General features: G+C 54.5%; 3 protein-coding genes across 5 annotated transcripts in view; 2 read left to right on the top strand and 1 right to left on the bottom strand.

Annotated features, from left to right (window-relative positions):
- Nucleotides 1–8,031, top strand: part of LOC121658033 (synaptopodin-like) — a 22,403-nt gene extending 14,372 nt beyond the window's left edge. Inside the window, exons 3-4 of the mRNA XM_042014411.1 lie at nucleotides 2,822–4,743; nucleotides 6,023–8,031. Of these exons, the coding sequence (XP_041870345.1) occupies nucleotides 2,822–4,743; nucleotides 6,023–6,790 (2,690 nt within the window). The 3' untranslated portion in view covers nucleotides 6,791–8,031. The remainder of the gene's footprint in view (nucleotides 1–2,821; nucleotides 4,744–6,022) is intronic.
- A 173-nt stretch (nucleotides 8,032–8,204) lies between these two features.
- LOC121658038 (myozenin-3-like) lies at nucleotides 8,205–15,587 on the top strand. 3 transcript variants are annotated; one of them, XM_042014417.1, is made up of 7 exons: nucleotides 8,205–8,533; nucleotides 9,429–9,511; nucleotides 9,817–9,980; nucleotides 10,214–10,288; nucleotides 10,392–10,539; nucleotides 10,820–10,991; nucleotides 13,972–15,587. In XM_042014417.1, exons 2-7 carry the CDS (start codon nucleotides 9,481–9,483, stop codon nucleotides 14,132–14,134), a joined length of 753 nt encoding a protein of 250 aa, XP_041870351.1. In that variant the 5' UTR covers nucleotides 8,205–8,533; nucleotides 9,429–9,480; the 3' UTR covers nucleotides 14,135–15,587. The 3 variants fall into 3 exon arrangements, with proteins under 3 accessions (XP_041870351.1, XP_041870349.1, XP_041870350.1); XM_042014415.1 differs by having other exon boundaries at nucleotides 9,425–9,511; XM_042014416.1 differs by having other exon boundaries at nucleotides 8,205–8,542; nucleotides 9,425–9,511.
- A 1,209-nt stretch (nucleotides 15,588–16,796) lies between these two features.
- Nucleotides 16,797–24,164, bottom strand: LOC121658036 (pre-mRNA-splicing factor RBM22). The gene is made up of 11 exons (XM_042014412.1): nucleotides 24,056–24,164; nucleotides 23,271–23,324; nucleotides 22,296–22,325; nucleotides 21,165–21,297; nucleotides 20,789–20,889; nucleotides 20,450–20,622; nucleotides 19,715–19,915; nucleotides 19,065–19,229; nucleotides 18,566–18,654; nucleotides 17,928–18,059; nucleotides 16,797–17,236 (listed from the first exon to the last, which is right to left on the bottom strand). The coding sequence occupies exons 1-11, from the start codon at nucleotides 24,107–24,109 to the stop codon at nucleotides 17,106–17,108; spliced, it is 1,263 nt and encodes a 420-aa protein (XP_041870346.1). The 5' UTR covers nucleotides 24,110–24,164; the 3' UTR covers nucleotides 16,797–17,105.
- Between the last annotated feature and the right edge of the window lie 101 nt (nucleotides 24,165–24,265).

The following is a 24,265-nucleotide window of genomic DNA, read 5'->3' as shown; positions in this document are numbered from 1 at the left end:
AGGCAGGAAGGCAGGAAGGCAGGAAGGCAGGAAGGAAGGCAGGAAGGCAGGAAGGAAGGCAGGAAGGCAGGAAGGAAGGCAGGAAGGAAGGAAGGCAGGAAGGTAGGCAGGAAGGCAGGAAGGAAGGAAGGCAGGAAGGAAGGAAGGCAGGAAGGCAGGAAGGAAGGCAGGAAGGAAGGAAGGAGAAGCTGTCATCCTTATGATTTTGGACAGGGCTCAGGGTACTGGGTGGAAACCACCTGCCAGTGCTGCACCAGGACACACATAATTTTACTTTCGCCTCCTCCCTGCACTGCTTTGGTTGCCTTAGACCCCACGCCCCTTCTCCTTCTCCTCCCCAGCACCTGAACATCTCAGTGCATTCACCTCCCTCCTGCCTGCCTGGGGCTGGGGAAAAGAACCAGCCAGAGCCCACCCAGGGCTACCAGCTGCCAGGAGATGGCAGGGAAGGATGATGGAATGTTCTCTGTGGCTGGGAGGGGAGTGAGTGGTGCAGAAACTGCCCCAGGTGGCAGAACCCCTCCAGACACCATGGCGGATGGATAAAGGCTCCTGCACTGGGTGAATAACCTCATCTCACAGCTCAGGCTGGAGCAATTTCCTCTGGACTGCTGGAGACTTTGGTGCTCTTCATCTGTGTCATAAAAATTGGATGTGAAGAGCAATTCTTACCCTCAGCATCCCAAGTAGTATCCTGAGGGATTCGTTTCCTCTGGACTCAGGTGGACCAGCCCAGGACTGGTGGGTGCTGGGTGGGCAGGGGCAGAGGGGCTGCTGGAAGAGCGGAGGGGATGGGTATGGGCGGGAATAGATCCGAGGGAAGGGGTTTCAGGTGGGGGAGTCCACCCTGGAGCGCACCCTGGCCCGGAGTGATGCCCGTGCCTGTGGCGACATCCAGGGATGGAGACACCCAGGGAAGAAATCCCGGTGGGCAAATCCCAGTATTGGTCCCGGCTACGTGGGAGCGTATTTGGCGGCTAGTCCAAGCAGGGACGGGCTGGCCAAGAGCTGAGTCATCCCTCCAGCACGGAGGAGATCCCCCAGGGCCCCTCGTTTGCTGTTAAAAGGCAGTAGCAAGAGCAAGAGGCTGCGAAATGGCTCCGCCGAGAGCTCGGCTTCTTAGGCAGCCCCGGCCTCCGAGGAAGCGAGGAGGCTCCGCTCGGAGCACGAAACCCGCAGACATCTGGAGCCTGTGGCTTGTTTCTCAACGGCTCCTTGGCCGTGTTTCTCCCCCGTTTCGGAGATAAAGGCGGCGAGGGTGACCCCGCGGAGCGGGAGCCGCGGTGCTGGCCGCCCTCCAGCCAGCCCGGCCGGAGGAAGCAGCGGCCCCGCTCTGTGCCGCCGCCAAAGCAAATACAAATGGGGCGTTAAACAATGCTGGCCGCGAACCGGGGGGGACCGGCCGCCGGCGTCGCCGCTGCCGACGGGCTCCTCGTCTCCAGGAGAGTTTCCACTGGCATCTCTGCCTCCTCTGCCCCCTGCCCAAACAAAACCCTCCCGTCGGGCAGCCTGAAGACTTCATCCAGGGCATCCTGCACACCTCAGCGTGTGTGCAGGGACTTGCTGGGTGCTGAGGGAGGCAGGAGGGATGAAGGGTGAGGAAGAGGAGTTGCCCGGTTCCAGCAGCCCTCCTGCTTACCGTGGGCTTGCTGGAAGGATTTGGCTTAGTCATCCATCCCTTCCCTCGCTGGTAGGCTGAGCCACTGCTGAAAATATCCTGGAAGACTCCCAAGCAGCACAGAAGGCAAGAAAATGAGGAACACATGAAGGAAGGGAAGACGGGAAGGAATGAGAAGGAAAGAGGAGCAGGGCTAGGAGCGGGCGGTCTCGGCCACCCACCTCCCTGCTGGGGCCAGAGCAGAGACACCCATCAGAGCCATCCCAGCAGTGCCTTTGGAGAGGGGGCTGCACCCTTGCTGGGTGCGGGGGTGATGCGGGCGGTCGGCGCTGGTGTCCGTGCCCAGCAGTGGCCTCGGCAGGGTGGGAGACACTGCCCTTCCCACGGGTGCTTTCGGGGGGGGTAAGCTCATAGGAAATTGCTCACCCTGAGAAAATGCATTCCCGGCAGCTCCACATCCTTTCGGTCTTAGGGAAGGGCTGGTGCACTGACCTCTGTCCGGCTCAGGAGAAGGCGCCAGGCTTTTAGCGCGTTGCTTTTAGCACTTGTGCTGAGTCCCGAGGCGTGAAGGTGGCTCCTCGCTGTGTCCGCGTCTGTGTCCAGCTGGGCAGGATCTGCACAGCTTCTGTCGGCTGCTGCCATCTCGTGTTGCTCCATTCATGAGTCCCCCGCCGGGGCTGCCCACCGGCCTTGCTGTGAGGTCGGGGTGGGTTGGCATGGCCCTGCTGTCCCCGGGTTTATGTCCTGCCCGCTCGGGGCTGAGCATGCCGGGATTCGGGGCGAGGGGCTGGGGACACACGCTGGCCTCTTCCCTGCCACTGCCTCTTTGAGCCGGGGGCCGAAGCCATGTGAGCTTCCAGGAGACTTGCTCGGAGAAATTCCTTTCCCGTATGGTCAGTGCGGTGGGCGCGCAGAACCCAGCCGAAACACGGCGTGGGATGGCGGACAGGTCCAGAGCGTCACTAGGTGTCCCCTGGGCTTTCCCATCTGTCCCAGCATCTTGGTGGGGGCTGCGCTGGGTCCCCATTGCCCCCGGACCGTGTACCGCAGCCCCGGTGCATCTCTCCTGCCTTCCCCCAGCTGCCAGGGAAGGAGTTGGGGTGCCGGGGGATAGGTGGAGGAAGGGCTGCCAGTCCTGGGCGGGGATGACTGACACCCCACATTCCCACTGAGCGCCCTAATCCCCCTCTCTCCTCTGCCCAGGTCTCTCCCGCAGCGCCAGCCTCTCGGAGAAGGAGCTGAAGGAGGCGAAGGCGCGGAGCCAGAGGATCGCGGCTCAGCTCACCACGGCACCCGGCCCCAGCTCCAAGGGCGTCCTGCTGTTCCACCGGCGCAGGCAGCGCGTTGAGGGGCTCACGGGGGCCGGGCATGGCGGGGGGCTGCCGCTGAGCCCTGAGCCCCAGCCTCGGCAAGCGGCCATGGAGCAGGGCCAGGGGCAGGGGATGAAGCCGGAGCCCGACCAGCCTGGCAATCCAGGAGAAGGGATGCTGGCAAACGCCTCCCCGTGCCAGGAGCTTCCTGCTGAAGCCCAGCAGGTCCCACTCAGTGTTTACCTGAAGGAGAACATGGCATCGGCTGCCACCAACGGCGTGCAGGAGCAGGCAGCCGGCAGGATGGAGAGAGGGGTGGAGGCGCTCGGAAATGGAGGAGCCCCTGCAGGGCCAAACACGGCTGCTCTTGTCCTGCCACAGAGCCTCGAGGAGGGGAAGAACATCGAAGTGCCCAGTGAGGTGCTCGGTGAGGTGCCTAGAGAGGTGCCCAGCGCGCCAGCGGGGACAGCCACAGGGATGGCATCCCCAGCCGGGCAGCAGCAGAACGGGGCACAGGGCCGGCAGTACTATGAGGTCCATCTCACCCTGGCCAAGCCCAAGCCTGTGAAGAACCGGACAGCCAGACCCTTTGGCACCCAAGCATCCCCTGCCAGTGCCCAGCCGGCCGAGGAACCTCCTGCCCCCGAGCTGCCCCCACCACCAACCTATGCAGAGACCCTCAGCAGCCCCCCACCGCTCACCCGTGTCCGCTCCCCCCCCGCCTACTCGGCCCTGTACCCTACGCAGGAGCAGAAGATGCTGCCAGATCCCCTCCTGAGCTGCGGGGTGAGCGGACCAAACCCCTTGCCCAAAACAGGGATCCTGGAGGAGTCGGCTGCCCGGAGAGCCAGCAGAAAGTCCATGTTCACCTTCGTGGAGAAGCCGAAGCTGGGCCCCAACCCCGACCTGCTGGACCTGGTTCAGAGTGCAGATAGCAGGAAGAAGCAGAAGGAGCACGGGGAGCCCAGTGCTGAGGATGAGCCCTTCGCCCTCGGGGCTGAAGCTTCGAACTTTGTTCCCAACAGCACAGCCAGGGGTGTGCAGCACCTCCCGCCAGCTGAGGATGCTCCGGCATGGTCCTCCTGCCTCAAGTCTCCCACCATCCAGCCCAAGAAGAAGCCACAGCCCAGCCACATCCTCAGTGAAGCGAGAGGGAAGGGGGCTGAGCTCTTTGCCCGCCGGCAGTCCAGGATGGAGAAGTTCATCATTGAGGCCCCCTCTCAGCCCGAGTTGTTACGGTCCCCATCACCCACCATGTCCCTACCTCCCTCCTGGAAGTATGATAACAATGCTTATCTGTCACCCATGGTCTCCAGACGCCCCTCCAAGAGTCCCAGCAGGCCCTCCAAAACCCCTCCTGCATCACTGTATGGCAGCAACCTAGGGGAGAATGAGGTGTCCCAGAAGGAGCTGGAGATCTCCAAGCACCAGCCTTACCAGCTCCAGTCTTCTCTCTTCATCCTCTCCCCATCCAAGGGGCCAGCAAGGTCCATGCCCCAGGAGATGCCTCCACCCAGACCCTCTCTTCCCGACTCCTACCCCTACACCCAGCAAGCCTCCTGCCCGACCTCTCCGTTGCCTCCTTCTCCGGTTTGGCATCCCCCTGTGGTGCCCAGTGCCGGCCAGACCACTGCCAGCCCCTTCCCCAGTGCTGCCGGGGCTCTGCCCCTGACTCACGACAGTCGTGCCAGTCCTGGAGCCCCGGCTGAGGTGCTGCTGGCCTCCCCGTGCCGCCTGCTGCCGCCCCGGGCCAAGGCAGGCTTCCAGGCACCCCGGCCCTCCTACTCCACCAGGAATGCCGGCATCGAGCCGCAGGTGTGGAAACCTTCTTTTTACTACAAGTAGCGGTGGCGGAGAGAAAAACACAGGGGTGATAGGCTGAGTCCTCCCTAACTGCTCATGGGAGTGCCAAAAGCCAACTCAACCACAGAAAAAAGGGGGGGGGGGGGGAGAAAAGAAAACAGAAAAAAGAAGTGGTTGTGAGGCTGCAGTGCTGGGACAGTGGGTGAGAGGCGCTGTCAAACCCCCGGTGCAACAGGAGCTGAGGAGTCCCAGGGAGGCAGCAGGAACTGGGCACAGAGCCTGCAGGATCCCAAAGAGTCATCAGCCCTGCCTGTCCCACAGGGCTGCTCTTGCTCTTCTCTCGTCTGGAAACTGTATGGAGCATCGCACCTCTGGCTCCCTCCTTTCCTCACCTCCAGCTTTTCCAGCTCTCAGAGCTCTGCCTCCTCCTCCACATCCCCTCTGTCCTGTGGCTCTTCTCAGCCTCCTACCAAAGCAAACCTGGAGGGGACACGCTGCCTTTCTGCCTCACTGTGCCTGCTCCTGGCTCTTCTGTTGCTCCTTCAGGATCTGCCCTCATTTGCTTCCTCACTGTGGAGGAAGAACTGCATCCCTCGGGGAACAGCAGAGTCCAGTGGTGCTGGGCCCAGGGACACTGCGGGGTCCCTGTTCCTGCCTGGGCTCAGTCCAGCTGGAGCTGGGGTGGGCAGTGCTGTGTGGCACAGCTGGAAGCAAGGGCTGTGCTGGGATGAGGAGGGTGCTGAGGGCAGGGCTGCTGGGTGACACTCAGCCCAAGACTCGTGGTCCAGCTGTGCCTCTGCCCATGCCCTCTCGCCACTTTCCCCATGGTGCCAAGTTGCCTTTTGACTGCTTTATTTCTCCTGCGTTTTTCTTTTTTCCCCTCTTTCTGAATACACTCTCTGCGCTGTCACACCTGGCTCTTCTCTTTCCTGCCGTCTGGGGAGCAGTGTGGGGCGATGGATCCTGGGCAGTGCAAGGGGGTCTCCGAGCATCCCCCAGAGGGACACTTTGGGAAGCTGCAGATAGAGAGAGGTCCTGGGACATATTCTGGGCAAGGATGATTAACAGCAGGCTCAGCCTGCCCTGATCTCACTGGCGGGCGAGGGGGTGCAGGGTCAAATGCGTTTTGGGGACCCCTTGCAGGGATGCAATGCACGAGGAGACATCCCCAGCTCCTGTGGGGCTGTGCCAGCATGAATCTTACCCTGGCACCCTCCTACCGCTGTACCCCTGCTCTGTCCCTTCGTCCCCCCGAGCGGGGGTCACTAACCCGCTCTCTGTCCCTCTCCAGGACAGGCGCTCATCCCTCCCTGCGTCGCCCACCTGGACGCCCCGGCTGGCGCGGCGCCCGGGCAGCCTGGACGGCTGGGCCAGCCCGGCCTCGGTGCCCGAGCTGGATGAGGGACCTCCCACGTCCCCTCCGTGGAGCGAGAGGTCCCTGTCCCCGCTGCGGCAGGACGCGGACCCCCGGGCCAGCCGGCAGATGCAAGCGCGGCTCGCCAGGAACATCATCAACGCTGCCCGCAGGAAGAGCTCCTCTCCCAAAGCCGTGGGGCTGGAGAACTCCCGACCCTTCACCCCCATCTCTGCCGGCCCCCCCAGCCTGCCCCAGTCGCCCCGGCTGGGGCCCAGAGCGCCGGCACTGCAGGCTGCCAACAGCGTGCTGGGGAGCCTGGCCAGCCCCTCGCCCATCCACAAAAGCCCCCTGCGATCGCCCCGGGCAGGCAGCCCCCAGTTCTGTGCCTCCCCCGGGATGCCCCGAGCCGCCTGGGCAGAGGGTCGCCGGCTCCTGTTGCCATCCAGCGCGTCTTCCTGCCCCGTGCCCAGGCTGTCTCCCATCCCCAAGAGCCCCCTGCCATCCCCCGTGGTGGGTGGGCGGTCCCCAGCCAAGCGTTGCACCTCCCGGTCCCCTACGGACTCGGACGTCTCCCTCGACTCCGAAGACTCGGGGACCAAGAGCCCGGGAATTCACAGCTTCAATCTCTGTCCCCGGGGCTGGACCAGCAGCCTGCGGCTGAAGACGGGGGGCCTGCCCTCAGGGGCACCCTGCACCTCCTAGAAAAGCCAGCCCCCGCCAAACCACCCTCTCCCTAGACCCATCACCCCGGGTGATGCCACCCGCTCACCCCCCACCGGGAACACACCAACCCCCGAGGCTGAAGTCTCCAAAAAACAGTGTCCCTTCGGAGCTGCCACGGCCCCTCTGTGTGCCAGAGGGGTCAGGTGCCTCATGCCCGCACGCCATCCCATGGCCCTGCTCTATTTTTACCACCCTAACCTTTCGGGGCAGGACTGTGTGGTCAGCAGGCAGGAGCAGGCAGAGTGGGGGAGCCGGCCCCCCCACGGCCTCTCCCTCGGCAGTCCCTGCCTGCCAGCCAGCCCCATCCCGCATAGCCAGGATGGGATGGGCTGGGTGGTCCCCAGCTCCCAGATGTTATCCCGGGGTGTCACCGCAGCTCTGCTTCCCTGGGGTGGCACAGCTGCTGCGGGTGGGCAGCATCGATTGGATGCCATGACCAGGGTCCCTCTCCCAGCCTCTCACAGCCTCTAGATTTGGCTGGTGTCAATTGAAACCAGATTTTGGAGAGGAAAAGTTAATTTTTAATTCCCTCCAGTTATTCACTGATTTTTTTTTTTTTTTTTAAACTTTTGACCCTGTCTCAAAGAAATTCTCCCAAGTCCTTCTTTCCCTGGAGAACAAAAAGAGCCAAAGTTATTTATTGCCAAGTTAAGGGGACTGTTTACAGGTGCTCTCCTGCCCTGCCCAGACCAAGAGGGACAGCCCCATCTTGTACCTATCACTGTCCCCATACCCAAGTTCATCACATTGCCATTCCCATCCCCTCTCCAGTGGGATGGAGGCACACACAGGAACTGATGGGTGCTGTGACAGCCAGGGCAGGTGGGAAGAAGTGGGGGACCATGGGGGCTGAAGGAAATGGTAGAAGTTGCAGAGGGTTTGAAGGAGGTGTCAGCACAGAAGGTGATTCTGAGCATGTTGGTGTTCCCACACCTTGGGGCTGGTGGGACCAGCACCGGACAAGAGGTTGCCTTTGGGCTGCCAGGCCTCTGGCATATTCCCATTCAGGATGCCCATCACCCCTTCCCTTTCCCCAGGACATGCTGTTGAAGCCAGCCCATCCCTGTTCCCTGGAGTACCTCCACACTGCAGGCTGCCCTTTCTGGAACACAGCCCCAGTTCCCAGGACACATCTCCCACCCTCGCTGCAGCAGCCACCACAACCTGCCTTCGCCGCACCACTGTATACCCAGCTCAGAAATAAACGGCCGTTATCCCAACCAGGCTGGCTCTGATCTGTCCCCGAGGTGGCCTGGGCACACATGGCACATGGCTACCTCCTGCTGCTGCTACGTGTCCCCAAGGGTCAGCCCTGCTCCATGCCAAGTGACAGCATCCATGTGGGCCAGCTGTGCTTCACGCTGGGGTGATGGCATCCTGGTCCCCAAGGGTCAGAGCCCTGCTCCATGCCAGGATTATGGCATCCTCATCCCTGTGAGTCAGACCTGTTCCGTGCTGGGGTGACGGCATCCCAGTCCCCAAGGGTCACAGCCCTGCTCCGCCCCCTTTCTCAGCCAGAAATAACTTGTGTCCCGTGGCTGGACCTTGGCATCTGGGCTGGAGCCCAGGACGTGTTGGGGCAAGCATCAGGAGCCCAAGGGTGCCGTGAAGGGCCAGCAGGGGCCACCGAGTGCTGGTGACTGCAGCTTTGCTTCAGTCTCATCCCCAGTGCAGCAGGAGAAGCATCTTCAGTCCCCAGCATCTGGGCTATCCCCTGGCCAGGTAGGGAAGGTGAGGTCCCACGCGGGGGTCAGCAGCTGGGTGGGTGCACAGGGCTTGGGGATGTCCTTGGAAAAGGGGACACCACCACTGTGGGGGTCAGTGTAGAGTCTCCCTGGAGCGGGGCGGAGGGAAGGATGGGGTGCAGGTCCCTGGCTCGTTGTGGGGATGGTTAATGCTGAACTCAGAGCTGGCAGGGAGCTGCGTGCCAGGCACCCCAGCCCCATGGAGACCCCGGCACTGCAGGGCCCTTAGGGGAAGCTGCCCAGCATCAGCCTGAGCTGAGGGATGCCAGATGCACCCGAGTCGAGCAGCACTTGTGGAGCCGAGCACCCCAGCAGTACAGGAGGGTTCTGCTGCAGATGGGCAGCTCAGGGGGCTCAGACTGGGGCTGGTTTCCAGCTGCCTCTCCACAATGGAGCAACACAGACGGGTGGTCCCATGACCCTTCTTGCTGCTGGCTGGGCTCACCAGCTCCCTGCAGGTTCAGGGTTGCAGCTCCTGCACCCTTGGGGCCAGCAGCTGAAAATAGCTCTGCTAAGGCGGAGGTGCTGGGGGGGTGGCAGCCAGGGCCCCCGCTTGGCTGGCAGCTGCTGCTCCGAGGGTGCTCGAGGCACAAGGACAGTGGCTTGCTGTGGGCAAGGACAGAGACAAGGACGGTTTCTGCCCTAAAGAAAGGCAGAGAGGAAGAATGACAGGCAGGGGCTGAGGGACAGCATGGTTTGAACATTCCCTGTGTCTGTTGAAGGGGACAGCGAGCGATGCAGGGAGATGCTTAGGGATGGTGCTGACGAGGGGAGATGCTCAGCTGAATCCTAGCACGTCTCTGGGGCGTGTCTGCAGCTGACACATGCCCATGCTTGGTGTCACTCCCAGGGTGCTTCTCTCTTCCAGCCAGACAGGATCCATCCCCCTCCCACAGAGCTGCCCCAGGAGCACGGCAGCAAGTGATGGCCATCATGAGACCAGGCCCTCAAGATGGTAAGGGGGTGCAGGGGTGTCACCAGCCCCAGGGCAGTGCTGCCCTCCTTGACTATGGGCCAGACCCAGCTCTGGTTGAGGCCATTGGCCCTGCTTTCGCTGGAACGGTCCATGCACAGGGTGGGAGAGGCTTCTTGAACCTCTGGAGCTCTCTAACAATTCCTCACACTGAGGAAATGCCAGTCCCTGGCACGGGCAAACGGCCCAGCCACAAAACAGGGACCCCAAGGAGGGGATACACTGTCTGTGCTGGCTTGGGAGTCCCCAACACTGCAGCGTCCTCAGCTGTAGCTGTGCTCTCCCAGCCTCCCCAGAGCCCCAGCTGGATCTGGGGAAGAAGATGAGCACAACACAGGATGTGATGATCGAGGAGCTCTCCCTGCGGAACAACCGCGGCTCCCGGCTCTTCCAGCAGCGCCAGAAGCGGATGCAGCGCTTTGTCTTTGAGCATCCCAGTGGCTCCAGGCAGGTGGGTCTGAGGACAGCCCTTCCCTGGCTCTTGCAGCCTTGCCAGGGAAGGAATTCCTGGTGGAGTCAGTGGTCTCTCTGCAGGGCAGCCATGCTTGGCTGACTGCTATGCAGAAATGGAGAGATGTCCCAGTGGGCTGGGCATGGAGATGGGCAAACACGGGGTTCAATATCCACCAAAGAGGAGGGAGATGGTACTGATCCCCCTCTGCACCCACTTACTGTCTCCTGCAGCTCCCAGGGCAAGGGGCAGGTGGCTCACACCACACTGGGAAAGGTGATTCAGAAGGGACAGTGAATGAACAGATGGTGAGTAAACAGAGGAAGCTCTGAGGTGCTTTCAACCACCCCCTGCGTTCCAGCTGGGGCAGGGGGAGTCCCTCCCTGTGCCTGTTAACTCTCCCCTCCACAGGCAGGGGAGAATGCTGGGGGCCAGGAGAATTATCACTCCGAGCTCCATGTGGCAGCATCACCCCAGGGTGGCCCCCCAGAAGTACCCAAGAAGTCAGAGAAGGTCTTGCACATGAGCAAAGTCCTGAACCCCAGTGCCTTGGCCCCAGGTAAGCCAACGCTGCCTGCACCTGAACCCGACACTGCTGTGATCTCAGCAACGTGGGGCTGGAGGCAGTGAGCTGCTGCCTGCTCAGGGGTCTGCCCAAAACCCTTCCCCAGAGATTTTAAACGTACAGATATATATACCTACATATTTATGTTATAGATACGCATTCCTGGCCCCAGTAACAGGTCTTCCACGGCCATGCAGAGGCCAGGCTGTTCCCAGCCCCCTGCCTCAGCCTGGCTGTGGCCCCAGCAGCCCACACTGTCTCTCCCCCTGCACAGGGTACTCGAGCCCCCTCAAAGAAATCCCCCATGAGAAGTTCAATGTCACCGCCATCCCCAAGGGCTACCGGTCCCCGTGGCAGGAGCTCTTTGGTGACAGGGATGATGCCATGTATGGCAAGAACCAGCTGCCCATGAGACCCCCTGCGTGGGACTTCAAGAGCTTCAACAGGTAACAGGGGCAGACACCACCAGCCAGGCCAGCCCTTGGCCAAGCCCTTCAGCCTCGAGGAGCACCCACCTTCCTGCCAGGGAAATGCAACAGTCTATGCCCTCCTTATACCCCACAGGGGCACAGCAAGGGCTCAGGATGCTCTTTTCCTACTCAGGAGCTCCTCTGTGGCTCCTTGCAAAGGTCCCTGCCTCCAGCAGTTCTCTCCCAGATCTCCTCTCAGCTCCACCACTGGGTTTGCATAGCCTTAAGCAGCTTAATCTCACTGGGTAACCTCAGGGATGAAATTTGGGAGGGCCAACTCTTATGCACATGGTCCTGCAGAAGGAATCACTCCTGTTCCCAGCTGGGCTCAGCTCTGGGCTGGGTGGAGGAATGACACAGACAGTGCCAAGTCTCTTTCCTAATTTCCTTAAGGTATTCAAGCAGCTGGAAGCAGTGGGGGTATAAGGTTAATCTTCCCACAGAGTGCTAAGAGGTCACCAGACTCCTTCCAAACACCTGCTTGAGCCCAAAGCCTCCAGGCCAGGGGGTTTCTGGTGGCTCAGTCTGGCAAGCTCCATGCCCTGTGGCTGCTTCTGATGGAGCATGGCTGGTGCCTCCTCACACCTCCAAACTACACCAGGGTCAAAGTTGGGACCCTGGAGGAAAGACTGCCAAGACAGATCTTTCTGTAAAGGTGCTTGGTGGGGGTCCAGGAGATGGAGATCTGGTGATGCCTTTTCCTGGTCTTAAAATCAAGAGTCAGACACGGTTAGAAGGGGAAAAGGGATTTTACCTTGGTATTTATTTTAAGGATCCTTAGGTGCACACGTCCAGGTCACATGCATCGAGATGCACCCCGCCGAGTCTATCTCCGTGTCCCCCTCCCACCCCAACAATGGGTATAACATTATAGGCTTTACTAATTAGCAGATCTATCAAAGATTCCCCAGTGAGAGGCTCAAGTGAGCCCCACTCCCCAAGGAAACTTCCCCTGGATGGTTCTATCTTGGTTTACAGAATGTGTTCTGGAGAGGACCTTGGGCTCTGGGGCACACTGATCCCTACCTACGAAGCTTCTAAAATGTTTAGTCTCTCAGCTTGACAAACAAGTCCAAGAATGTAGGCAACAAGCACTAGGAATACAGAAGTTGTAAAAAGGTATAACAGGGTTATAAAAGAAAAGGCAAAAATCTTCATGGCATCAGTGGTAGCAAAGCACCAGCAGCCCATGGTAAAATAATGAGAACTGAACTTTTGAGCTGAACATCATCCCAGGGAATCAGCAAAAGAAGTCCTGTCTGTCCTTTTTCCTGAAAACCTCTGTCATGAGGATGGAATTATATTGGCTTTGGTGGCCTGGCTAAAGTCACCTTCCAGTAGGCAAGTTCCCACTGGAGTTTCCCCCCGGGACACAGCACTGCTCCCCAGCAGACCACGTGCCAACAGCAGCTCCCCTGCGCCCACCCCAGGGCTGGATTTGAGGCGTGGGGGACATGACTGCTGTGCTTTGAGTACTTGGCAGAAGGGGCTGTAGGGGACCACAACCCCTCAGTGTGGGAAAAGCCATCCTAAAGGGCAAAGATGAGCCTGGCCACCACTGTCCCTTTGCTGCTCTCCTCCCCCTCAGCCCCGGGGCTTTGCCATGTGGCTCTCCTTGAGGAGTTACAGCCAAGGAGGCGCTGCAGGGGGAGAACAAGGAGCTGCTGCTGCAGACACTTGGCTCTTTTCTTTCAACATTTAGCCATGTTCCTGCCTCAGGATTTATTTATGGACAGGGACTGAAGCAAGGGCATGTTTCTGAATAATACTCTACCCTGTACCATTTCTCCCCTCTCACACACTGCCTTTCTATTTAAAGTCTTCAACTGTAATTTAATACAGATGGATGCTAATTTAACTCCAAGCCTCTTGCCACCTCCTCTAATTCTTCAGTGAGGCAGGAAGATTCAGAAAGCCAATCTGCCTTTAACTGGGCTTTTCATGATCTTCCAAGCTGTTGGCTTTTAAATCACTTCTCAGCTCAAATACCAAACCACAGAAAAACAAGCTTTTTGGAACAAACTGGCTATCGAAAGCCAGTGGTCTTGCCTAAGGCTAGTTGAATCCAAGCACAGCTCTCATGGGTCACAGAGCAAGGGCAGGTCCACCACCTCCACAGCAACTGCGTCAAAGCAGGCTGATTTATTCCCAATTTTAAATGTTCAGAGTGTGATGCAAAAACCTTGGACCACCTTGCTGAGGTGTGCTGCCTTAAGAGAGAGTGAAAACCAAGCTTTGACAAAGACTCTCTTTTCCCATAAGAAAGTTCCTAGAACAAGCCTCTCTCTTTTGCCTTTCCCCCTCTTATTTCTCCTGTTGCAAAACAGTGCCACATTATTCATGTGCTAGCAGTGCTTCCCAAAGCAAACATTCCCAGTTTTGCCTCACTGATAGCTCAGCCTCTATGTGCTGCTCCAAAACCAACATTCTTGGCTTTTTGGGGGCTGGCACACTCTTCCCCAGCCCCTTTCCACATTTCTCTGGAAAGAGACGACAGCTCTTGCCCCCACACTGCTCCTCCTGTTAGTCATTGTTCATGAGGAGCCGTCCCAAAAGGTGGGAGGGAGCCAGGGCCAATAGAGGTGCATGTGCTGGAGTGATCCGGAGCAGCGCCCTCAGCCTCAGCCCTCTGCAGGACACAGGAGCTGCAGACAAGGCACTTTCAAGCACTGTCACTGGTGTCTGAATCTAAGCCCTTCCATGTGCAGAACACTTCCACCAACACCCAGGCCTCGAACCCCACTCTCCAGGCTTGCCAAAGCTTGAGTTGAGGTGAGCTCTGTACCAGAGAACCACCTCGCTGGGCTGGCAGGGCTCTAACAGCGTGCTGGGGAGGAAGAGGAGGGTTGTCATTTCTAACAGGCATTGCTACATTGTGCTGGACTCAGCAAATCCAGACTTTTTCTAACACCTTCACAACATCTCGTGACTAAGTGTGCTTCTCCTTGTGCTGCAGGACTCCGGCCCCGTTTGACAGGGCATTGGTTGGTGAGCTGTTCTCTTTGCCCACCGTAGAGCTGGATAACCTGAGTGTGCTGGAGGTGATTTCCCACAGGCCCAACTTCAACAGGGTGGCCCAAGGCTGGGTGCGGATCCTGCCGGAGAGCGAAGAGCTGTAGGATGTGCGTTCCCTTCTCCATAGCCACGGATGGTTCCCTCACTGGACTCGGACACACTCGCAGGGGAGGGGAGGGGGGGCAGGTATCCTTCAGGAAAGCTCAGCTGGTGGGCTCAGGTTGTCATCTTTGAATGGGGTTTAAATGAGCTTGAGTGTGGGACCATTCTGAATTCCCCTTGCAGTCAGTGCCAAGCCAACCAGCCAAGTCCTCGCTGTTAATCCAGCAGACCCCTGCAAGTTCTCGTACAAAACATCCCATACAGCCTGTCCTCCTCCCTGCCTCATGGAAAACGGCAGCACCCCAGCTGCAGCACACCAAGCTGCCCCACTGCACCTTCACTGACATGCGAGACCTGCTCGGACAGCTGGTGCTTTTGCAGAGAAATTCCATCTTCAGGACAACTCTGCATCTGTCATTCCAGTCAGGACGCAGAGAGGAGGTGATAATGGAAGAGCAGTAGCAAAACAAGTTACTTGAGGCATTGGCATGTTAAAAGCAGCTACCTTGAGCTTGGCTGGACAACAAAAACAAATGGAGTGGGAATCTACCTGTTTACCAACACAGCACAGCCAGGATAGAGGGGAGAGGAATGCTGGGAGCTGGGAACTTGTGCCCTGTTTTCCACAAGCTGCTGGCTAGCAGCTATTTTCCCCTTCCTACCGCTATTTGCATGCCTTGCTTGAACATCCAGTCTAGGCCCTTTGAGTGACTTATGCCAGATTTGCTTCATGTAGTTGGTCAAGGATCAGGCCCTGTCTGGACCCGCTGCCCTGCAGAACCACACCAACGTGGGGATGCTGCCAGGGTGTTCTGGTAACTTCAACAGCAGTGGAAAGGAAAAGCAGCATGGCTGTGCCTCCAGAGCAAGCACGGGCCTCCCTGGGAACGTGAAAATCAGCAGTGAGGATCCAACTACACCAACGTTTTCAGCAGTGACACACAGTGGGACATGCAGCTAACAACAGCCTACAGTCATTGGAACATCTGGGCAACCCCACTCACAAAAATTGCTGACAACACAGGCTTCCTCCAATTGCTTTTGTCAGGTTCCTAATGTTACCCTTACTTATACTCCCAAAAGCACCAGGATAAAAGTTCCTTTTTCCACCACTGTGGTTAAATGGGGCGAGTAAATGTTGTGGTAAAAATGCAGCTAGCAGCTATCTCATTTGTAAAGTTTGTAACGCTGTGCAGAGCAAACCCCACGCAGGGATTCTGCTGCCACAACACATCATTCAGGTGGGAAGTTTTCATTACTCTATGTCTCCCACAGAAGAAGGAGGGGGCAAGCAAATGGAAAGAAAAGAGGTTTGTTCCTTAGAAATAATAAATCTATGATGCTTAAATGCTGCCCTGTTCCAATTCCATTTCCCTCCTCTTCGTCCATCAGCTGCAGAACCTGGGCACCCTGGGTAACTGGCTGGAAATAATAAATAAACTGGGATGATGTGAAGCCTCTTGCATTCCATTCCAAATCTGTCACAGCACTCACAGATCCCAGCTATGGAGACTCAGGGCCAGAGCAGTGGTAAATGCCACAGCCCCCTCCCATCCACCAGCAGCATCTGCTGTCCAACACCACCCTGGGACAGTTCTTCCTGACAAAAGCTGAACTAATTACCCACACCCAAAGCCCAGCTCTTTCACCACAGAAAGCCAGCCTGTGGTGCCACAAGTGCTACACCTCCTCTGACAGGCTGGCAGGGCTGGCACCATGATGGGACCCAGTGGCACTGTACAGGACAGCACATGAAACTAAAATCTGACGTGCCTGTCCTTGCCCATGTAGGATCTTGGCTGTGGCTGCAGTCACATAAAAACCAGACCAAGTCCTCAGACACTGTGCTCCAGGAAGCTGGGTCAAAGCACAGTGTTGAAAAATTCAAATATTTTATGTACTTTTTAAAAAACAAGCAAATGAAACTTCAGAACGGGCCCCATCCTGTTACAAAGACATCCACAGATTCACTGCATGAAAGCAGCTAATATGGAGATAAACCTAAAATCCTCCAGCCACACGTACACAGACCTCACTCAGCAGCAGGCTGCAGGCAGGATACAGCTGCTCCCAGGCAACCACTACACTTGGAGCACAGAAAGAAGAGTTTCACATCTTATCAAAGCAAGATGAAGTAGGACCCATGTCACAGCTTACAGGGACAGTGTCTCACAGGCCTTGAGAATCCCAAATCTCCTCAAGAGCAGCTTGCAACTGCATCCTGCCCTGCCCTGCAGATGCAGGCAGCACAAGCCCAGGCTCTGGGGCCACTGAGGGGGCTGTCACCTGGCTAAATCAGACAACTGCTGACCTGTCACTCCATGTCATGCCCGCACTGCCTGGGGGCTGCTCGCTTGACCCAGCATTAGTCCTGCTCAGGATGTACAGGATTAAAAGTGATGCACTAAAAAAGGATTTGTTTTCTTGTCTTTTTTAATCAAGAAGTCAGGATAAAGGAGAGGGGAAGATTTTGTGTAGTGGTAAGGCCAAGCCAAGGGTTTGGCAGGTCTGCTGAACTTGTTTTTCAACTCTTACTCAGTCCTGGTTTAATACCTCATTAGAATAATATGTCATTAGTTATCTGATAGAGAAGAGTCTCTGGTTACATTTTAACAGTCCATAACCTTCTGACTGAGGGTATCAACGGGCTTGAAAAGCGTTTAGTTTTGTTTTTCCAGAAGTTTATTTCAAAAGTGTGCCAATGGGATACACAGACAGCACCGTAATTCTGGTACCCCAGACCCACAGACCCCCGACAGCCCTTCTGTCTGTCCCCCACCCACCCCCCACACTAATAGAAAGACCTGGGACGTATCAAGAATTCAATTATAAGCGGAGACACGGAGCTCAGCTTGCCCTGTGGCTGCAAGCAGGGAAATAAGGCGTCTCTAGCTCACCCACAGCTCAACATATCGTGCTACCATGGTAACTAGAAAATAACATTTACTTCAAGGATGACGGTGGCAGGATGTGCTAGGGGCTGCTGTGCTTTCCTGCGTGGGCACCCATCCTCTGGGGATCCTGGGATGGGTAGTGGATGGGGCCTGGGGCTCTCATGAAGGGAGGTGGGGGTCCCATGGCGTGGAACATGTGTGGTCCGAAACCTGCAGAAACAGAGTTGGCTGCTTCAGGCAAAGCAACAGAAAACCCAGTGTGTGTGTGTACTGCTGCTTCAAAGTACTGACACCACAGCTGGCTGACAGCTGTGCCTCACAAATGTGCACACCTCCCATCTTCCCTGAACTCCTGCCCCTCTTTTCAGTACAACTAGGGGCAATCCCTACCCAATACACATCCTTACTCACAGATAAAAGCTGGTGGGGGAACCAGGCAGGTGTCTGTAATACCCATCTGAATGTTTTCTACTCAACCACAGAGCAGAGCAAATGCATTCACAAGAGTCCAAAATTCCATTAAAAAATAAAAGCATCTCTGGATAGATATACAGAGAGCCAAGGACACGCTGGCATTCAAACAGCTGCAAAATTACCCTTTGAAGTCTGGGTTAATGTGGCATTTACACAGCCAGCAAAAGCACTGAGTAGGTCTCAGTACCAGTAACAGGGATCTCCAACATGCCTGGGAATTTGCAAGCAAATACCAACCACAACAGGCAGCACAGTTTAATTAAACTGTGCTGACAGCTCAGTTTAGATCATCCGTTTACACTGTGTGATCACGGATGAGGAAAATCAGCTCAGGGCATGCATCAGTGCTGCAGCACGGCCTGGCAAGGAGGAAGAGACCATCTAACACTGAATTTCACACCCCCACTTGAGCGGGAAACACAAGTACCTGGAGGCGGTGGTGGAGCGATGCCAGGAGGAGGTGGCAGGGCAATGTTCACCACGGCAGAAGGACCACTTGGAGGTAGATTGAAGTAATTTGCAGAAGCCTCCTCTTCTGCAGCTGGAGGAGGGGGGAGGGCTGCAGAGAAAGTACATACAGCTATGGAAAACCTCTCAGGCAAGACAAGCAGAGGGTCTGCCTCCAGAGAGGGAGCACAACCCATGCTTTCAAAAGGGAAAAATGAATGTTGCATGTATGAACTGGAGTGCAAAGCAGAACTGCCCTGAAACCCCAGTTACCAATTTCCTTCATCTGAAACCAGCTTTGCTTTTTCCATCATCGCCCAGTGGACTAAGAAGACTTCTAAAAAGTGTGGGTTGCCAGTATCTCTGACCTAACTAAGTTGAGTTCATCTTTAACTTTTCACTCATCACATAAAGAACTCTCTTTTCATCAAGGATTTGCTCCTAGACAAAACTCATCTCCCATCCAGCTGGATCTGCTGCAAACCTGCTTTAACTGCTCTGGGCTCACCACTGCCTCTACCATCCTGAGGTGTCACTGCTCCCAGAAGTTTAACAGCAGCCTTGCTCATGGAAGTGGGTCAGCATTAAGTGTTTCAGAGATTAATACAACTCCCTTACCTCCAGGAAGCCCTGGAACTGGCTCCAGCTTTATCCCGGATTCTGTAGTGCCTTCCTTGTCCTTTTCTTTTCCTCTTGCTGCCTGGGACCTGAAAAACAGACAGAAGTTTGAGAATAAAGATGAGAAAAGCAGGATAAGGAGATATTTACACCACAGTAGTTTCACATTATCTATTCCAGATCCATTTCTTCAGGCCAAAGATGAAAAACTCACAGAACATCAGACAGATGGCACCAAGTTTGCAAACAGTGCCTACAGGAGATGGATTAGGAACAAAGCTACCAAAACTCATCCATAATCCTCAACCAAGAAATCCCTTATGCTACTTGTGTTATCTCCAACCCAGATCCCAGTGTAAAAAGAAAACCAAAATGCAAGAGGACCCCAATTATTTACCAAACAAGTAACTACTTCTGCATAATAGCCAATCCTGCTCATCAAGACTGTAAACAGAGAAAAGAACCTTGCATCCTCCAGGCTTCTTCCCCCTACACTCACCTTCCCCATTTGACGTTGAGCCTGCGGCCGTTGACGATGAGTTTGTTGAAGGATTTCTCAGCAGCCACCTCTGCAGCCTGTCTGGTGGCAAACTGGATGAAAGCACATTGCTGCCTCTGCACCACCGTTATCGTCCGGATCTCCCCAAACTGGTAGAAGTGATTTCTGCGTGGGGAAAAAAATTGACTATGATTCCCCACTCCCCCTAGTCACAGAGTGCAGGGCAGGTGAAATAGAGGTATGCTCAGAAACTTTCTCTTCTCCACCCCCTCTTCAATCTAATCATTAGAAATCAAGGATCAATCAATTAATCATAATTAGCCCTCTGCGCAATTACGAAGCAATAAAAGCTCTGCACCAGCTTCTCTCAGTAGGTAGCTAGAGGATACAGAACTTCCTTGTAAAAAGGGTTACACAGTATCCCAAACAGCTCAGAAGGATGACTCATCTTTAAAGAAATAGATTTCAATCAAAGCATTTGAAATGTGCCTGTTTGTTCTCCAACAAGCTGGCACTCCTCTGCACCTGCCCACCAACCAGTTCCCCATTAAGAAAAACTGAAAGCCAGATTTATTTTTGTTCCTCACTTGAAGAGCTGTTATCAAAGTGTCAAACAAAAAGGCAAGGGCAATACAAATTCACCAACACACCTGAGATCTGATTCAGTGATGGTATCTCCAAGCCCTCCAACATACAGTGTAGTAATAGTCTTGTCTTCAGGAGGATCTAGACGAGGCATGGTTGATGCTCGTTTCAGAAGTTTGTCAGCCACAGGATCATTAATTCCATAGTAACGATCTTTGATGTTCTGGTCAGCCAGAGGATCGTCTGGATCTGTAGGTTTCTCATGTCTAAGGTTCAATAAACATAGGACTTTATAGCATTGGGGATGACTGAACGGATTAAAATGACTGCAGCTGCCAGTTTCCCTTCTCAAGGCCTCAGGTCAATTATATCCTTAACCCTGTCCACATAAACATGCCAAAATGGAACAAAGCCCTGAAAACTTCAACTGCAGCCAGGACTGCATCAAGTTCTGAATGAATGGCACTTCAGACAGCTCAACACCCAGCACTGCATAACACAAGAGCTGGGTTTGAAACACCCTCTTGTTCAAATACAAAGATCTCTGCTTGAGGGGACTGATGCCATGAAGGGGAAAAATGAACTACACAAGAGAAGAGCTGCAGTCACTGCTTTGGCAAATCACACAGCCAACTTCTTACAAACCAACCTGCCACCACAGAGATTCATTTTCTGGCACTGGATGCAAGTTTTGCCCTGACCCCAGTCACTGTAGTGTGTCTCCTGCCCACTGCAGCATCTCCAAGGGAAGCAGCATCTGACTGTGGTGAACAGATTGACTGTTCAAGCTGTGTCTGTACCTGTAGGGACACTCCTCTCCTCTCTTGCACTCCCCTTTTACCCAGAAGGAACAGATGTGAGGACGGTTGCGTTTGTAGTACGGAGTGGTTCGGGCCAGCTTCAGCAGCATGTCACTGGTAGAAGTAGCTTTTCCTAGTGCACCAACTGGTCTAGTGCCATCAGAATTGGCTATCTAAAAGCAGGTAGAACACAAATAATTATGTATGTATCAGCACTGAACACTAATGCACAGAATCAGAGCATTCTGATTAAAAGTGATTTTAAGAGAAGCTAGGTCATTGCTCCCCTTTCCTCCCCACACGCAGCCACACAAAAAGCATGATCATGGCTACACTTACCTCTCGCTCCATGTTCTGGGTGTAGTATTCTTTGTTCACATCAGATTTAGGCATTTCATCTTTAAGGGAGAGTCCTGCATCCCGGACTTGGATAGGCAAACCTAAAATGAAACAAAAAACCCCCAACAAATCCATATGAAGAACAAGCTGAAAGAGCAGAAACAGTGATTTCTGCAACCTGCAGTGACCACAGATAACTCATCTGCTGCTCAGGGAAACCACTCTGCCCTTGAACCTCTGAAGAGACATGACCACCAAGACCTGTTCTTCTCAAAGGCTGTCCAGTGCCAGTTACATGCACACATTTAAAGTCATTTCACCACATCCCATTTCAGAGGGCAGCTCCTTGTCTTGGATCAGGTTTTTGGGTACACACCATATTCCAGGTCCAGCAGGCAGGTCTGACAGACGTTCTTCAGCTTGCTGCAGGTCTGGCACACTTCTGTCTTCTTGAAGCGCATCCGCACCCCGGGGCACCAGCGGAACACTGTGAAAGGCCTGGCACAAATCTGGGACAGAAAGACAACACAGCTTCTGCTTCTTGCATGGAAACAAACTCCAAATTCACCCAGCCTCTTCAAACCATAAATACAACTTCTTTGTCCTAAAGCTAAGACACAGAGCTCAGGAAATACTTGTTTCTGTTTGGGGCTTTACTTTGACAAGAGAAAATTTTAGGGAAGTTCTTCTTCTTGTTGTTTTTCTTTGTATTTATCACAATAACCCGAGTACAGATCTACTCAAAGACACAGAAATTCTCTTTGATTCCAGGTGATGTCAGTGTGGAGCTTCTAGAGATGAATTACAATGATGGATACATCAGGCACCAGCACAGCAGCAACCCGGGAGAGGTTATGAGATCTTTGGTCCAGAAGAGTGATGCTCCCTCTCATCTCATGGAATGATGCATCTGCTTCCTCTGCATGTACAGCTTGAGCACATAATACAATCTCAATCTGTACAGATTTCAACATATACCTTCTCTCTACCTCAGACGAAAAGTGATAAAAGGGCAAAACCCCCCTTTAATTTCCCTCAGTCCAGGCAATACTGAGTATTTCCTGCTCTTGGAAATAACCGTGGCTTTTAGACAACCTACACAAATCACCACGTAGCCATGAATAACATATGCACAGCAGAACCCAAACTCCAGGTATTTTGCACTTTTGAGTAAAAACGACAGACTTGCACAAGAAAACACAGATCATTTAAGATGCTGAAGGAACTTCAAATACAGTACAACAGTATTCACAAAACCTCATTCTGATAAACGTGAAGATTGTTTAGACAGACTTAGGATATGCTCCATAATTTTACTATTTTAGGACCAACTGACTTTGTCTAACAAGCCAAGTAGACTGACCTAAAAATGTATGGAGTTACATAAACATTTTAAGTTAACCCAGATAAGCACTCTTCTGAAGCTGACAGGTTTTTAATCATTAAAATGTATTATTCCTAGATCGCACCTATTTTGACATTCTTTCCTCAAAAGACACAAACATACCTTGCATTCTTTTCCATATTTTTCTTTGGTCTGAAATATAATAAAAAACAGTAAAAGAAAACATGAAATATCAATTCAACATAAAACATAAAACATATCATTGACACTGTAACAGAGTAGGTTTTTCATAATTATGCTGCATTTAGACTCACTCACCCCTGTGTATTTGGCTTACCCCTTGGAAAGTCAACAGGACAAAAAAAACCCAATCCTAAATACTTTCAGTACACTTTTGGTTTAGAAACATTCATTAAAAACAGAGTATTTTAAGTCCCACCTTCTGTACTGATGGAAGGTGAGAACGAAAAGGAGCATTAACAGCTCTTTTTAAGGAAAGATGATGTGACATGAAAGAAGCCCATGAAAACAAACAGGTTTTGAAATATCACCTATACTAGCATTAGGGTTATGTTTCATAAGAACAACACAATCTCTCTCAGGAAACTTTGTGGAACACAAATGTGAAGCAGATCATGTCAATGTAGGTCACAGGCAACCAGGCCAGGCAGAGAAAAGCAACATAACATGGACTGACTCACCCTGCAGAGAGGAAACCAAGGAAAACAAACAGGAACTTAAACTATCTTCATAAGTCACCTTTAACTGAATTTTAGAGGTGTGTGTTTGTCACATTTTAGAAATTGTGCTAATTAGTATTTCAGCAGCTCACAGCTCTCCATGTTGGAGTTTGCCAATACTAAAACTTCATTTTCTATTATTTCCTGAACTCCAGACACTGGACTGTGTCATCTTCCTCTCCTTTTTGATTGATTTGTTCTATAATCACACCCCTAACCATGGTATTACACACCAGCAATGGCTGGAACCAGATCCTGTTGTGCAGAACCAGCTATTCAGGAGTGTGTGTTCACTTCAGCATCTCCTCTTGTACCCAGCCCTATTTTAGTCCCCAACGCACAGTTTTAGGGCCACCACAGACAGAGGGAAGGACTGCAGGGTCCAACAGGCACATACCATCCGAATATAGGGATTTTCTCCAAGACATGTCTGGCACAGGATAGGGAAGTCCTGAATCGAGCAAGAAGAAATCAGGAATTTTTAACAAGCTCTGCCATCACAACAGCATTCAAGTCACACTCTGAGAAATGTTCTAGTTTAACTCATCAAACAAATTAAAAGTTACAAATGGATTCAAAGACACCGTGAGAGCTGCAAGACACGACCCAGGCCCAAACTATTATAGAATGATAATCTGCTGGCTATTGTAGCTTTAAGTAAAACTTAGAATAAACAAACAAAAAGCGTGTTCTTGAGATCTGAACCTGTCAGTGCACGGACCGCAGCAGCTGACACCGCCCCCGTTATCCCTCAGCAGCGATCGTCTGCACTGGGCCCGCTCAGGAGATGCTTCAGCTCGAAGGGACGCGGCCACGGGCACACGAGGGGCCCAGCTCAGCCCGCGCAGCGCCGGAAGGGCTCCGAGCCGCCACAGCCCCGAACCGCGGCGCGGGGGAAGGGCCGGCAGAGCAGCTTGTTCCCTCCGCGCCGTAAGGAGGGGCCGGGGAGCCGCGGCTGAGCCCTCCCGGGCGGCAGAACTGCACGTCCCCAGGGCAAGTGGCGGGTCCCCAGGGCAAGTGGCGGGTCCCGCGGGATGGTCCCAGGCCCGGGGCCGCCCTCCCCGCATTCTCCTCGCCTCCGCGGCCTTGCCGCCACACATGCTCCCGCAGCGCAGCAGGGCCCCGCCGGCCCAGGCCCGCTCGTCCCGGCTGTCCCGGCCCTTCGCCGCCGCCCCCGCTCACCGCATCCTCCCAGTTCTGCCGGTTGTAGGTGTTGGAGCCCAGCGATGTGGACATGGCGGCTCCGCTCCGCTGCCGGCAGGCGGCGGCCGGAAGTGACGCCACTTCCACCAGCGCCGTGACGGAAAAGGCGGGCTGAAGGAGCGATGACGTCACAGCGCGCGGCCGCAAGGGGCGCTCCAGGCACAGCTCAACGGGCGAGACCACAGGCAC

This window comes from Corvus kubaryi, unplaced genomic scaffold (genome assembly GCF_017639235.1).
Source record: "Corvus kubaryi isolate FWS band 111438036 unplaced genomic scaffold, C.kubaryi_AGA036_p1.0 split2-37374, whole genome shotgun sequence".
In the NCBI taxonomy this organism is placed as follows: Eukaryota; Metazoa; Chordata; class Aves; order Passeriformes; family Corvidae; genus Corvus; species Corvus kubaryi.
The sequence above is the reverse complement of the archived record's forward strand: the minus strand, read 5'-3'. Positions and strand labels throughout refer to the sequence as shown.